The 15,109-nt window shown below is 40.4% G+C and overlaps 1 protein-coding gene and 1 long non-coding RNA gene across 4 annotated transcripts in view; both read right to left on the reverse strand.

The window, feature by feature from the left end:
• mllt10 (MLLT10 histone lysine methyltransferase DOT1L cofactor) overlaps positions 1-15,109 on the reverse strand; it is a 44,355-nt gene that overhangs the window by 3,107 nt on the left and 26,139 nt on the right. For 2 of the 3 annotated variants that reach the window (XM_032550832.1, XM_032550831.1), the window contains exons 11-18: positions 12,811-12,971; positions 7,245-7,356; positions 4,567-4,639; positions 3,389-3,579; positions 2,000-2,149; positions 833-891; positions 465-748; positions 255-278 (exon numbers count right to left, since the gene is read on the reverse strand). In XM_032550832.1, the coding sequence (XP_032406723.1) occupies positions 255-278; positions 465-748; positions 833-891; positions 2,000-2,149; positions 3,389-3,579; positions 4,567-4,639; positions 7,245-7,356; positions 12,811-12,971 (1,054 nt within the window). The remainder of the gene's footprint in view (positions 1-254; positions 279-464; positions 749-832; positions 892-1,999; positions 2,150-3,388; positions 3,580-4,566; positions 4,640-7,244; positions 7,357-12,810; positions 12,972-15,109) is intronic. The other variant, XM_032550833.1, reaches the window with a different exon arrangement.
• LOC116711507 (uncharacterized) lies at positions 3,672-4,560 on the reverse strand. Its single transcript, XR_004337253.1, has 2 exons — positions 4,122-4,560; positions 3,672-3,959 (listed from the first exon to the last, which is right to left on the reverse strand). It is a non-coding gene; the product is annotated as an uncharacterized LOC116711507 (long non-coding RNA).

Raw genomic sequence — 15,109 nt, forward strand, 5'->3', positions numbered from 1 at the left:
GACATTTGTGATCTTGATGTTTGACACACCTGTTTCAGATAATCAGGATGATTCTGACTTGAAACAAGTGAAAACAAGAATCTGGTTGTTGCTCACAGCGTGGCATATCTAAGGATTTTAATGGAAAATTAAACGGAAGGACGATATGTGGTGGATCAGGTGCACAATAATATTCAGCTTAATAAGTGAAATGAATGATCTGTTTGATAACATTTTACTACATTGAGATGCAGCTGTGCAGGTTCCTGTCTCACCTGTTCTTACTACCTGTTGAGCTGCTTCAATCCAGCATGAAGGCAAAAGGGAAGAAAAAGAGGAAGCTGTGAACTTTTCACTCAGTAATTTACCCTGAAGACACAAACAGCTTCCTCGCTTGTTGAACGTTTTCAGAGAAATAAACGTTTGTTTTTGTATGATTTCATGTTTTTACAGGTGAGATCATCGTAGGACAGGAAGTCGGATACCTGTTGTTAACGGGGAGCGTGACGCCTGCCGTTGTTCCTGTAGTGTGGGGGCTGCCGGGGCCCGCCGGCGTCTGGATCACGCCGTTCAGCGCGCCGACGATCCCGCCGATGCCCAGCGCGTTTCCTGCTCCTAGAGCGCCCATCAGCCCGGCGACGCCGCCCAGCGCGGCTGTGGCGGCCATGCCGTTCAGCGCCGGCTGAGGCGGGCTCTGGGAGACAGAGGGCGAGGCGGAGAGCGAGGAGGTGGAGCCACTGCTGCTGTGACCTCCACATGACACGGTGTCCTTTGAGACAGACATACACACACACTGTCATCGGGTGTTTTATGGCGCGGCAGTGCCGTGCTGTGTCCACGTTCCTCTCCTTACCTGAGCTGTCACTGGTAAAGAAGAGTCTGTGGCTCCGAGGTGGGACCCCTTCACATCACCTACACAAACAATCACAGTGTTAGCTTGATTAACCGCTGCACTAAACTACTGATTCCCCTTTTACAACATTAAAACAGAAACTTTTATGTATTTTATTGAGATTTAGACCAAAACAAAGTAGTGAGCAATTATGGAAAGAAAACAAGTACAGATTAATCTAAACTGGGAGGAGAACATCTGAGATTTTTTAAAGTCACAGATCCTCAGTTGGATTTAGACCTTTTCTTTAACTGGGCTATTCTGACAGAACAGAATCATTTGATCTAAATCGCTCCACTGTAGCGCTTGATGAATGTTTTGCATCACTGGTCCAGTTGAAGATTCATTTCCTCTGAAATTCACATCAACTCTCCTCGGCTTTCTAACAAAATCCAACCCAACAAGTAAAACTCGACATTATTTTGATTAAAATTTTACTGCTTTCGCTTTTAGACCATAATCTGAGTAAGCAGTGCAACTTTATTCTGTCTTTAGTTTATGTTTAACATCTTCCAGCTCCATTTTGTCGCTTGTTGTAAACGCGGGGTGAGTCAAGTGCAAGTCGCCCGGGATGTGTGATTCAAAGGAGTGGAGCCGGTGGAGCCAATCTAAACTCTACTCTAATCAGAAAATCTTCTCCCTCATCTTTGATGTGTCTCCTACATTGTTTGTGACAAAATTGAAAGATGCATATTTTTTTTCAACAATGGCACTACTCCACAGCATGAAAAGCTGGTTTATGGAGTGTGTGATCAATAATAGATGTGCTGATAGACTATCCCACATAAAATCTGAAACCGGTTGAACTGGGTTTTATTTAGGTTTGTCAGACATAAATAATGACAAAAAAAAAGGCGCAGAATTTTTCTTCTGCTTCACAAGCTTATTCATTTATCAGCTTTATACATTCTTCATGTTGAATTTCCCTTTTATTGTCCTGATGGACTGAAAAATAGGATATGGGGCACCGTAAGTCTAAACAGGTGTAGAAAAGCAAATCTCTCTGTGTCAAAAACTCTCCAAGACTCTCTCTTTACATTTCTTTCATCTCTTATAAAGAAATATCTCCCAAAAGCCATTCACCCTGAACTCTAACAAAACCGTGTGTGTGTGTGTGTGTGTGTTTACACGAGGAAATGGTGCTCGGGGTGAAAGGCACTGATAACTGTGCGCTGAGAAGCTGGAGTCTCTCTTTCTTCATGGTCAGGGTTTTAATCTGCTCCTCCAGTCTCCTGTTCTCCTCCTGCAGCTGGTGGAGAGACTTCAACATGGCCACCACTGATAGGAGGAAGAGGAAGGAAGACATTGTGTTATGGCATCTATGATGCTAAAGTAAAACACAAAAATTAAATACAGGTGGTTTAATGGTAAAGATTGTAAATCATGGTATCTGCAGGCTTCAGTGGGTCAAATTTAAGACTTTCAAGACCTTTCTAACCCCACCTTGTTTGAAATTTAAGACCAAAAAAATCTATAAATATCAGGGATAATATCAGGGTATTACAAATTCAAATTTCAAAAATATTTTATTGATCCCAAAGGGAAATGAAAAAGCTCATATTAATTCAAAGAGATATTGTAGGTCGTGATGGCTGCTGGGAGGAAAGATCTCCTGTAGAGGCCTGTATTACAGTGAATTTGAAGAAGCCTCTGACTGAAGACACTCTGCTTTCCCAAGACAGTCTCATGAAGATGATGGTCAAGGTTATCCATAATTTTCGAAGTCTGTTTAGCAGTAGCTTTTGTTTATCACGCTGCATATAGCTCTCTACAGCTTTAACCACCACGACACCAAGTTTAAAAAGTTCTTTTGGACAGAATGCATCTAGTTAAGTATCGAATGGCGACAGAAGTGAGCCAGTGGCAAACAATATGACTGGCAAGCAATAAATTTGCTTGCAAAAAAATGCAAAGATGCCACATAGCTAGCTAGGAAATATATATTAGCAGCTAGCTAGCAGTAGCATTATGACTCAGACATTGCCCTACAGAAAAACACTACATAGAATACATAATAAATAGCCATGCCACGACAAAATGTAAGACCTGTGATTAACGTACTTAAGTCCAATGTAAATTTGTTTAAAGAATTTAAGACATTTTAAGGCTGTAAATTTGGATACATAAATTTAGGACTTTCAAAGTCTTAAATTTTGCATCTAATTTATTTTTGATGCATAAATTTAAGACTTAAGGATGCACGGACACGCTGTGAATACAGTATGTGTGGCTGAACTGAGAAGAAAAATCTGAAAGACCAGCAGTCAGTCATGCTCAAATATCCAGCGAATGATACTTTTCTACAAGAAGGTCAAAGGTCAAAATGAGCCAAAGTTACCCTGACGCACATTTAGACTCAAGGACGATGAGATGAGGCGAGGAGAAGGTCATTTTAAATTGACGGCCTCTGCTGAAAGACAGGTTTTCTAACAAGCAGGTTTTGCTGTCGCTTCACTTTTCCATTTTCACCTTAGCTGTAGGAGAAGCGATGGAGGAAGATGTTTTGCCTCCACTCACCGTCTCCTTGCGCTCCCTGCTGCAGCAGGAAGCTCTGCCCTTCGTTCCACTGCCTCTCCAGGAGTTGCTCGATGCTGGTGGCCACCGGGGGCAGCGTCTCCCCGACGCCACCGGCCCCTAGCAACCCCAGCCCTGGCCCCGGCAACGACCCCGAGGAGTCATAGCGGATCTGCAGGCCGCCAATGGGAGAGCTGAAAGGAGCGGGGTGGCAGGGTGGGGTGGAGAAAAGAGGGAGCGCGGAAAGGAAAAAGGAGAGATGGAGAGGTCAATAGGGAGATTAACGACCCAACATAAATGTCAGACAAACATAGACACTGCTGGCTATAAAACTACATCAATTTGTTGTTACAGTGGCCTCTAATGAAAAGGGGCCAGGCTCTCCGTCTGCGCGCGAGAGCAGGGGGAAAAGAGAGGGAGGATGCAGCGCGATGTCTCCATGTGATAAATCTTGGTTGTTGAGACAATCTGTTGAGTGTGAAAGAGGGGAAACGAGGGACAGCAGGAGAGGAGATGTGGCAAAAAAGAGATGGCAAGAGTTTTGCAGTTTGCTTTTAAAAGGTTAAACTGAGCGCTAAGGGGGAGAGGAGAAGAAAAAAAAGAAAGAGAGAGAGAGAGAAAATGTACTTCTTAAGTCAAAAACACTGCGCAAATTAATCTAAGTTGTGGTACCACCACAGCATTTTACAGCACCGCCGACTTTAAGTGCAGCGCTACTCATCCAAGTGTTACCAACCTCATCAGATGCATCAGTCATCCCACAAAGTGGAAGAAACAAGCAGAACTGTATCTCTGGGATCAATATTCCCATCCCGAAAGATCCATGAAAGTATTCCCAAAAGGAGAAGATACAGTAAATCCTCCGACTGTCCGTCCATGGCTGATTTAAAACCGAGGAAAAAAACAAAGTATCTAAGTGAACCTGAAGGACGGTTAGCTCCTTTAGAACAAGTTATCGTTGGCTAACAGAGAGAGAACCGCCTGCAGGGCTAAAAGCGAAAGAGGGAATGTGTGGAAGAGCGGACCGAGAGGAAGAGAGAGAAGAAGAGACGAGGGGCCGGCGAAGGGAAAAGCAAGAATAAAAAGAGTGAGGAGGGGTGTGTGGGGTGGGTGAAGTATGGGGGGCAGTGAGGAATGTAAATGGAGAGGGAGGAAAGGAGGGTACGTGTGTGTGCACTCACCGCGGGGTGGTCTTAGGAGAAGCTCTTATGGAGAAGCCCTGAGAGCCGCCGCTGCCGTCTCCCACCTCCTGATCTGCGCGCACACACACACACGCACCCGCACACACACAGAAAATCAATCGGACATCTAAGAACACACGGATGTTAAGTTGGAGGCAGTTTGTTCACCAAAAAAAATGTTTACAAAGGACGGTGAAACGGTTGTCTTCTACCCTCCTGCTTTCCGCATTTTAAACAAACTTAAAGCTCTTGTTTCTGTCTGAGAGAAAAAAATATATATTCATTTTACACCTTGTTTGATTGTAATATTATAATAATTTGATTCATTATTAAAGCACAGAAATAAACATTGAGCTGCAGGATATTTAAACATATATCAACCATATTTTATTGGTTAGAAGACGGCAGGAATGGTGATGGTTCGAAAACTGCTAACATTTTCCAACAAGCTGTCTCCACAGCTTTACATCATTTAAATGAGATTCTATGGGAAGTTTACAATACGGTGCTGCCCCTCCCCCACTTGTTGCTGAGCATAGCAAGAAAGAAAGAAGTGTTGCTTTATCAAAATTGAAATTGCAAAATGATAGAATATTCTGGGAATTCCTTTAACTTTACTCGGTGTTTATTCAATAACTTTGCTTCGGTTTATGTACCAAAATCTATAAAGCAAAAAAAAAAATTTTAATACAAATTTACAACCAATAACAATCAAAATCTGGAATTATTTTTGGGGAGTTTCTATAATTGCAACTTTTTATGCTTTAAATAGAATTTGACTGGTATTTTTGATGTACTTTGTGTGTTTATTGTTGTGTAAATAAATTGCAGATTAAAGATATAATCACATCAATCATTTTCAAGCTTCTAACAAAGAAAACATCAATGGAAAAGACAAATAAAAGTTGATCATACAAGCATTTCTACCAAGTTCAATTTAATGTATTTTTACTGCTTTTGTAGCAATACTTAACATTTATAACATGAATACTTTGGACTCTCGTCAATTTTTGACCCCAAATTGGGTTTAGAAAAGACAACACATATTTTGTTTACCTCTAAAACTCAAAAAAAAAAAAAAAAGTACAAAACGTGCGTTATTATTCAGCTGTGATGTAGAGTGCATGCTAGGTCTTTAATTTTTAAGAGCAGAAGTGATCTGGATCGTGGTCATTTCCACCACACGGTGCATCAATTAGACCACAAAGATCATCATTGAATGACTCCTAAAGCTCTCCTCCTTTAACCTCTGTTTACACTAAAACCTAAATCATTTGCTTTATGTTTTATTTTTTATTTTTAGATAATTTAAAAAAACCTATATTTTCCGATCTGACCCTTTGCTCTTCTGTCAAGATTACAAGCATCTCCTTAACTTTCCATCTCTCCAAGACATCAGCTTTCATTCACTCTCTCTCTTTCTCACTCCACCTCTCCTCCCTCTGGGCCCCTGGCCAGACGCTTCTTTTCATTTTCCTCAGTCAGAGTAATGAATCACACATGCGCACACACTTTTGCATTTATACACAAGCGCAAACTCCCCTCTACTTAAGACAGTCAAACCCCAGCTTTTTTTTTTCTCTCCTTCCTCCTCCCTCCACCAGGTCACCAGTCCAGTCGCCGACTCCCTTTTTTTCTCTCTTCCTCCCGAGTGCCGTTTCCGCCGTAACCCTTTCTGTCCTGGCAGCTCACGCCAGACGGGTGCCAAAGTAAACAGGCTACATACACGCATGCAAACACACGCACACACCTTGCATGACCTCTTAGATGACTCCTGCACACTGATAAAATTTGAAATGCAGAAAAAAGGAAAAAAAAAACATTCTTTCAATGACTGCTGAGGAAAGAAGTGATTCTGTTTAATGCTCGTTGTATCTGGAGTGAAAAGGTTCATGGATCAGTCAAGCAATAAGAATAAATGTCCCATTAATGTTTTAGTTTTTTAACAAAAAAGACGACAGGGATGTTTAAAAATTAAAAGCTGGTCCGCTTTTGCATTTATGTCTCCATAGTTTTAAAGTTGGAAATTATTCAAGTTTTTTCTTGACGTCTTATAGTTTCATAGCATTTTTTTCTGCATTAGATCTATTAAAATTACATCTTTACTTTAAGTGAAGAAGTGAAATAAGGTTGAATCCATTTCACATAACGCTAAACCTGCACAGTCTCTGAGTAAGACACACACACGCCCACACACCCCCACACACACACAGAAAGAAAGGCCTGTATCCTCTGACATTCAGCCTGATTAGTGAGCTGACCTGCGGGTCAGAGTGGATCTGGCTCTGATGACTGGCAGCAGGAACCACTTCCTCCTCTTCACTCTTTATTCCCTCTTCCTCTCTTCTCTCCTGCGTCTCTACTCTCTGGCCAACCAGATGTCTCGCGTCAGGAAGCGGCTACTCCTGCCTGCTAAAACCACTTCTTACTCCCTCTTCGCTGAACTTTTTTATCATGTAGAGGGGAGTTGTTATGTCACAGAGACCCTCTACTCCCTCTTACGCATTAAAAAAAAAAACAAATCTGTGGAAGCGCCACCCACTCCGCACGGGAGGTAGAAATGGAGGAGCTTGAGACTATCAGTGACCCATGACCTCACAGTGGGATCAAGAGGGCATGGCCTATGCATTATCTTCTTGTCTTTCCTTCACACACTCCCACATTAGGTATGAGGGTACCTGCTGGTGAGGCCTCGGACTGAGCGATGAGAGCCGCCATGCTGGAGTTGGGGTTCAGCCTGTTGCCGAACATGTGGGGGGGGGCCAGGTTGAACACGGAGCCCGGCAGAGCCTAGGAAGGGACACACAGCACAGAACAGACATTAAACCATTTTTTAAAATAGTTTTTTTTTTTACATTTACTTAAACATATAACAGGATTTTTATGGGCATGTGTGTACTAGTATATGTTGCATGTAGAGGACCACTTTCACAATATCTACCAACCAAGGGAGGTCACTTGTGGAAATTAGGACATTTTCCAGTTTTCTCAGTTCTTCCGCACTCTACAGGTTTGATTTAAAGGTAAGGTGTGAATTAAGCTTTGGTTAAGGTTAGGAATAGACTGGTTATGGTTAGGAAAAGGGAAAATGTCTGTTAGGCATAAATGCAGTTACTAAAATAAATGGAAGTCAAAAAAAGGTCTTCAGTTTGTATAAAAGCGCAAGGATGTGCGTGTGTGTGTGTGTGTGTGAGTCCAACAACCAGCTTGCAATAACAGCTGTGGAAACCCTTTTATGTATTTCATTTTAAAAAATCTTATAAAAAACCATTTCTGGCAAAAAAATATTTTTTGCATCAAAATTAACCTAAATAATATTATATTTATTTATTTAAAAATAGGCAAAATAGACATTTAATATATTTCATACAGAAAAAGCAACAACTGATTTTCATAAAGAAACACACACCCACACACACACGTGTGTGTGTTTGTAATATAATCAACCCCAAAGAGAAATGAATTGTAGAAATAATTGTTGAAACAATATATTCAAATTATCTTTTCATTTTTTAAAATTATAATTACTAGATAAGACAAAAAATAATCAAAACTTTTTAGGTGAAAATCAAGTGTATTATTGTGTATTTCCGCAGGGCTCCGAGCGCCCCGGCACCCCAACAGTACTCTGACATGCTGACAAAGTGTTTCTGATGCATAGAGTTTAATCCAATTAAGGCATTTCCCAACTAAGGGGCTGTGGTGTGATGGGCAGGGTGGGGGCGGGAGGTGGAGCATCAGGAGGGGAATCCACTCCGTCTAACAGAACAAAATGGCTGACTGTTAAATGTAGTGGAAAACCCTGTGACCAAAGCAAAACATGTGACGCTGCAGAAAGCTGATTGAAGAATGTAGCGCGGTAGGATTCAATGTGAGGTTCTGCTAACGAGTTAAATACTGAAGATAAATATTATTGACATTTTTTGAGACGCGTTTACTTCATATTATTGTGTCCAAACAACAAGAACCATAGAATGCTGCATATAGCACAAAATTATTAGCAGTGTTTAAAAAGATGTACAAAACAAAATCTGTAGGTAGTTGCTGAATATGTCTTTAAATTTCAATGACCCATGAAATTAATGTATTCTTATGTCCAAGTTTAAAAAAAAAAAAAAAAAATCTCTTTCTAGTTTAATTTCTATGAAGAAAACTGTTCCCGCTGTCCACTTCTCTCTAACCCAGGGGTGGGCAAACTTATTGGCTCAGGGGCAACATTGACTTTTAAAATTTGACTGCTGAGCTAGCACCAAATGCATACATATCATACATATGCATAAAAAAGCCTTACAGTTTTAATACTTACATTCACTTTGAGTGGGAACAGTGTTGTTGATCTCCCTTTTTTGACAGTGCATCAAAGTCAGGTATTAGTTTTGTTGTGGCCATTCTCAGAACAGATCTGAGGTTTTCATCACTCAGCTGAGCTCTGTGAGGTGCTTGGTTCATCACACTAAAAGTATTTTCACACACGTAAGTAGAGTCAAACAACACCAGCATCCTCTGTGCCATCTTCTGGAAATTTGGCTGCACTTAATGAAGCATAAAACACATCCAGTTTAAGAGAGTCGGACTTCTCCTTTAAGACAGAGTCACATTGGAGATCAATCAGTCCCAACTGCAACTCCTGAGGTGCCATTTCAGGGTCTTGTGTGAAGGGAGATGAAACTAGCTGCCATTCTCAGCGCGGTAGACGACTGCCCTTGCGTTGACTGGTTGTTAGCATAATTATCAAGCTTGGTGGAAAAGTGGCAGCTGATGTGTATACTTTAAAAACAGCAACTGTTTCTTGACAGACAAGGCATTTGGCTTTTGACCGGACTTCAATGAAAAAGTATTTACCGTAGTTGTCCATTCCTTATTGAACACTCGACACTCACTGTCAACTTTTCTTCTCTTTGGCCCACTCATTGTTGCAGAGTTCACAGCAGCAGAGTAATAACAGAGAAGTCCAAGCTCCACAAAATCAAGTCATGTATCGTGGTGGAGCGCCAGGTATTACAGGACTAGACCAAATGAATGAGTCATGATTATGATATGATTTGATTTGGGCAATTCTGTACCAATCTTTGGCGGGCCAGATTAAAAAGACCAACAGGCCGGATGTGGCCCGGGGGCCGAAGTTTGCCCACCCCTACTCTAACCCCTCCTCCTCCATCCCTTGTTTCCATAATCCTGCCCTCTTTCACATCAACATTCATTTTTCATTTGCATTCATTTTTCATTTAAGTCTCTCTCGCACTCCCTTTTATCCCCCTATCTTAGGCAAATAGCCAATAGCAGAAGGCCAAGAGTCTGTTAGTGGACCGAAAACAGCAAACCGTCTCAGTCTCTTGCTCACACACACACACACACACAGAGACAGGGAAGCCTGTTGTTGGCTTCAGTCTGCAGTTGTGTCAGTTCTGCAAGCTCGGTTCAAAGTCTACATGTTTCCCAGATGCACAGGCCACAGCGTTAAAAAAACAACAACACAAAAAAAAAAAAAATCAGAGGAAAAGTGAGAAATAAACCGTCTGAATCACACAAACACTTTTTCTCTCTCATCCTCTGGAACACGTTAAACTGAGGGATACCACCTCCAACCTTCCACCTTTACCATACAACCACCCCTCCCTCACTCCATCCATCTCTCCATTCCTACTGTGGAGCTTGTCAGATGTCATTACATCACAGGACAACAGAGGAGGAAGAGGAGGAAGAAGAGGAACAGACGGGTGAGGGTGAGAAGGAAAAAAAACAAGTGTTGAGAGACACTGGAGGAAAAAAAGAGATTTGTGTGGATAAAGATGGGGAAATTTGAACATTACATACTACGAGTTGGAAGTTGTTTTTATCCTGATTGTCGTGCCATAAATTAATGTTCTCAATATTATCAAGGTTTGTTCAAATAGGTTTAAAATATGCAAAACATGTTGATCCATGCAGAAGTAATTGGACTTTATTAATCGGTTTTTGTGCAGCATAAATATCCCATAATTTACCATCGACAATAATTCATTCAGTCACATATTAAACCTCTCATCAACAGACACAGACTGTTGGATGGACGGATCTTGTTTTTATCTTTAGAAAGGGTCTTACAATGAAAATATCTGAATATACAGTACAGACCAAAAGTTTGGACACAACTTTGTGTCCAAACTTTTGGTCTGTACTCAATACAGACCAAAGGTTTGGACACACTTTCTAATTGAATTCAATGAGAAGTACTGTACATAGGTCAAGTATGCAAATACATTTATAAAATCAATTAAATAATTTCAAGATTTGCAGTAATTTCAATGGAATAAATACAGATTTTCCAACAAATGACACTTCTCTAAAAGGGAAAGGTTTTTACTGTTGGAATTACAAGGAGCCTAAAAACTGGTGCAAATCAACCGACAATGTATCAATAGTTGTGCACGTCATATTAGGATTGTTTTTTTTTTTTTTTTTTTTTACCAAGTTAACATATTTTTAGTCTGCATATTATGAAGTGACCCCTTGGATACACCCAGCCTTTAGACCTTTGCATTTTTACAAATCTTGTGTTTTAGCCTTGGACCAGAGTGCATTACATTTTCCTTAAAGGCTCTTATTGTGATGGTTTGAAGGACGTAGTAGCTGGGATTATTTGTGCAGTCAACACTTTTGGTAAAAGAGAAGCTAATCAAATTGCTCCAAGCACAGGATCTATCCATTGAAAGAATTACATTTTAAATATTTTTTTCGTTTTTATTTTGGGCTTTTACTATGAAGGTTTAAAAGGAAGTTGTGTCTCAGATCTCCTGCCTATTAACAATAATAAAAGAACACCTAAACCCAAGGCTACAGTGCCAATAGTCCAAGGAATCTAACAAGTTCTTACTAAGTTAACTAGGTAAGCCACAACATTATGAAGATCGCAAGCAATTTAATAAAAGTTAGCTCACTAAGCATTAGCCGCTAGAGGCAGGATATTATTATTTTTATCCATCTTCAAAATGTCTTCATTTCTCAAATATGAAGTCTAAAAATACAGCAAACTTTAACAGATGGTGCGTTTTGGTGCTTCAGTGTGAGAAGAAATCTAAACCTTGGATTGCTGATTAACACTGTAACAGAATACAAATTTGTTTTTGGTCATTTCTATTTAAAACTCTACCATAATAACTTCAACCAGGATAAATGTTCCAACTTATAAATGCTTCATCTGTACTTCATTCAAGGTTAGAGGATGGGCTCTTATTTTATTTCCTACTGACAAAAAAAGATTCTTTGATATTTGGAAACTAGACGCCAGCTTAAATAAAAGCTAGAAGTACACACCACAACTCGTTAAACACTCTGAAAAGAAACTTTTGGTAATTTGGTGATTAACTAAAGCTTTTATATTTAAGATTCCTACTTTCATCATTTCTTTTGTTCTCTAAAGAACTCTAAACATTTCATCACTCTTTAGAAGCACAGCCTTGATTTCAGACCCTCTTTAAGGTATGATGCTTGGAGAATGAACTCGGCCCACACCAGTTTTCTGAGCTGCTCTCCACGTTAAAGGAAGTGATATAAAAACATAATAGGGCATGGATTCAGCCTTGGCAGTTTCCCTCCAGTTATTATTTATGCTGGGACCCAAGTGTATTCAAACTGATAATTTTGAGTATTTCTTTCTGCTTACACGGCCAACCCAAAAAAAGAATAAAATAAATTCCTGTGCGTTTTAATTAGCAGGAATCCATCACAACCTCGTTCACTGGGGTTAATAGAACTGAATTAGTCAGGAGAATACACACGTTTAATGACGCGTTTGAAGAACTAAAATAAAGGTCTACTTTTGTGCTTTCAATGCATGAGAACAACCCTCCACAGGTGCACCCAGACATTGGCAATAGATTATCTCGCAATAAAAAAGTGACTCCACACAAGGTCGGAACCCACACGTTTCATTATTTTTTATTTCTTTTACAGATAATTAACGTGCAGAAGTTTAATAATGGCGCCGAGAGATTTGCCACAGAAGATGTTTAATTGCACGCTGTTTGTGCTCGTGCAGTTTATCTACACTTGAGCTCAAAGATGTGAGAGGTGTTGGTGAATTGAGCGATGCGGGGGTTTGTTGAATAAAAGCAGAGAGCGCGTGAAAGAAAAGGGAGAAATGGAGTGCGTCGCCGTGGGTTTGATGCTTTTTCATGCGTGCCAGACTGAGGTGAGGGGAAAGCGGGGGGAAGACCGGTGGGGGTGATGAGAGTTTTTCAGCAAACGTTGCGTGTTGGGACTCACGTGTGTGGAGGTTGTGCTGTTGAGTGGAGCCGCTGCGGTGAATGGGGAGGGAGGCGCCAGGGAAGGTGTGGTCTGCTGTTGCTGTGACAACTCGGCGCTCGCCCCGCCCATGGCGACGGCTGCTGTCCCCGACGATGACCCGTCGGCGGCGGAGAAGACACCTGTGGAGAGATAAAACATTAACAGCGTCGTCCTAATCCTCAATCACACTAAAACCAATAAGATGGGCGGTGATACATTTTAGAAGATGATGTGTAATTATGGTTGATTATGATTTAATGTGTATATATTTAATGTGTAAAGATATATTGTAGACACTGGCTCTGACTGATAGAATGCCTTTAAAGAAAAAAGATTGTAAAATGGCCATTAGGAAGACTTGTGTGGTTTTAAGTCAAACTGTCTTTAAAAAAAAAGATGCAGATTTTTAATGCAAATTCAAAATAAATGCTAAGATTTAAACTTATATTTGCTTAAACCACAGTTTCCGACACCAAAAATAAAATCTCCGTGAAATGGAAAATATCAAACGTAAACCAAAAACAAAACAGTAGAAATTCTTAAGTACAAAGAAAAAGTAAAAAATAAAATAATAATAAAAACATTGGAATGTTGGAAAAGGTTGTATATCTTCAATTAATCACAGCCAAATCCTTTTTTTTTTTCAGACATCAGAAAACCAAAACTTTTAAAAATATTTATACTTCACCTATAAAAATATAGATACTGAATTTCCCAAAACTCAGGTGTTAATTATAATTCAACCCCCGACACATGCCCCATTTCAGTATCTCTACTTCCTCCACTCACACACCCCTGCCCTCACCATGGATAAGCCCTGCCCCTGCCTTCCTTTGACCCCAGCAGAGGAGGGGAGCAGAGAGGGGGGCTGGGGTGGAGGGGACGAGGGGCCCCTCAGCCCCACAAAAGCCTGAATGGCTCAGGGCAGCACGCATTCACTGGGGGAACAAGAGATCTTTGTGCCAGGAGGGGAGGGGTCGGAGGGATGGAGGGAGCGATAGATACGAACACTACATGGGCCGACATACTATTTATAACGCTTTGCAATATGCAGCAGAAAAATTGATCCCCAAAGCAGGGTGGGCGAGGCTTGGGGGGGCAAGGGTGAGGGGAAGGGGGTTTCTGCGAGGTTTTCAGCAGCTGGATTAGAGGGCAAACCAACAATTTATCAGAGTTTGGCAACTGCAGTGGATAAAAAAAACGTTCTACAAAAAAATAATAAAAAGATGGTGAGAAAATCTGTGAAATACAACAAAATAAAAAATCTAATTGTGGTCAAATTTCACATGTAGCAAATTTTTATTTCTTTAAAAAAATACCAATATATACTTTTTTGAAATTCTTTAAACATCACTGATTTACTCTGAAACATTTCAACTTCTTGCTGTCAATAAAAGAGGAAAAAACATGAGAAATCAGACTGAAAGTTGTAATTCTTTAAATAAAAACAAAACCGGTTTTTAGCACCAGCTACTATACACGCTTATTTCAAATATATTACACAATTAGAAAAATAACAGAATAAAAATATAATTAGCATACGGGGAAATCTAAAAGCAAAAGACCTTAAATGTACTTGTGTAATCAGTGCAGTTCAGCGGCAGAAACCCACTGGTCTGAATTACCCAGTATTCCTCTAATTTTTCCTTCTTGCTCCGTTTTCCAACAAGCTTAGAAAATATCTACCTTCTTCAATCCGAGTCTCATTTATCTCAGCAGAAAAGCTATTTTGCCAAGCCATTGCTTAGTGAAGTCTGAACTAAGGAGAACAACCAAGAGATCGCTTTGTAATCAGACATCAGCGAGACAAATCTGTATTTTTACAACTTGGCGTAAATACTGAGGGTAATCCGCAGGCAGCGAGATGAAGCTGAAAAGCGGAGCCTTTCTAGCTTGTTTTAGCAGGACAGAGCTGATGTAATCACAAGGCACGCTAAGTGTAACCACAACAACACGGAGACATTTGTTTTCCTGAGAGTTTTCCACCAACAAAGACAAACGAAAACTAATTTAGAGCCGGATCGAGGGCGGCTGATGATAGTGTGAAGGGGTGTGTGTGTGTGTGTGTGTGTGTGGGTGTGTGTGTGTGTGTTTGATCAGAAAAAGGAACAAAAATGCATGGGAGGTTTGCTTCAGTCTAATAAAAACAAGCCAGTCACAAAAACACCAAGAGAAATATAGGAGCTGCAGCAATCATGGGCAAGAAAGAAATTAGAAAGAAGCAGGAGAAACAACTATTTTAAACTGAAAATTAAATAAATAAATAAAAAAATTGGTT

The sequence above is a fragment of the Xiphophorus hellerii genome, chromosome 21 (assembly GCF_003331165.1).
Source record: "Xiphophorus hellerii strain 12219 chromosome 21, Xiphophorus_hellerii-4.1, whole genome shotgun sequence".
Classification (NCBI taxonomy): domain Eukaryota; kingdom Metazoa; phylum Chordata; class Actinopteri; order Cyprinodontiformes; family Poeciliidae; genus Xiphophorus; species Xiphophorus hellerii.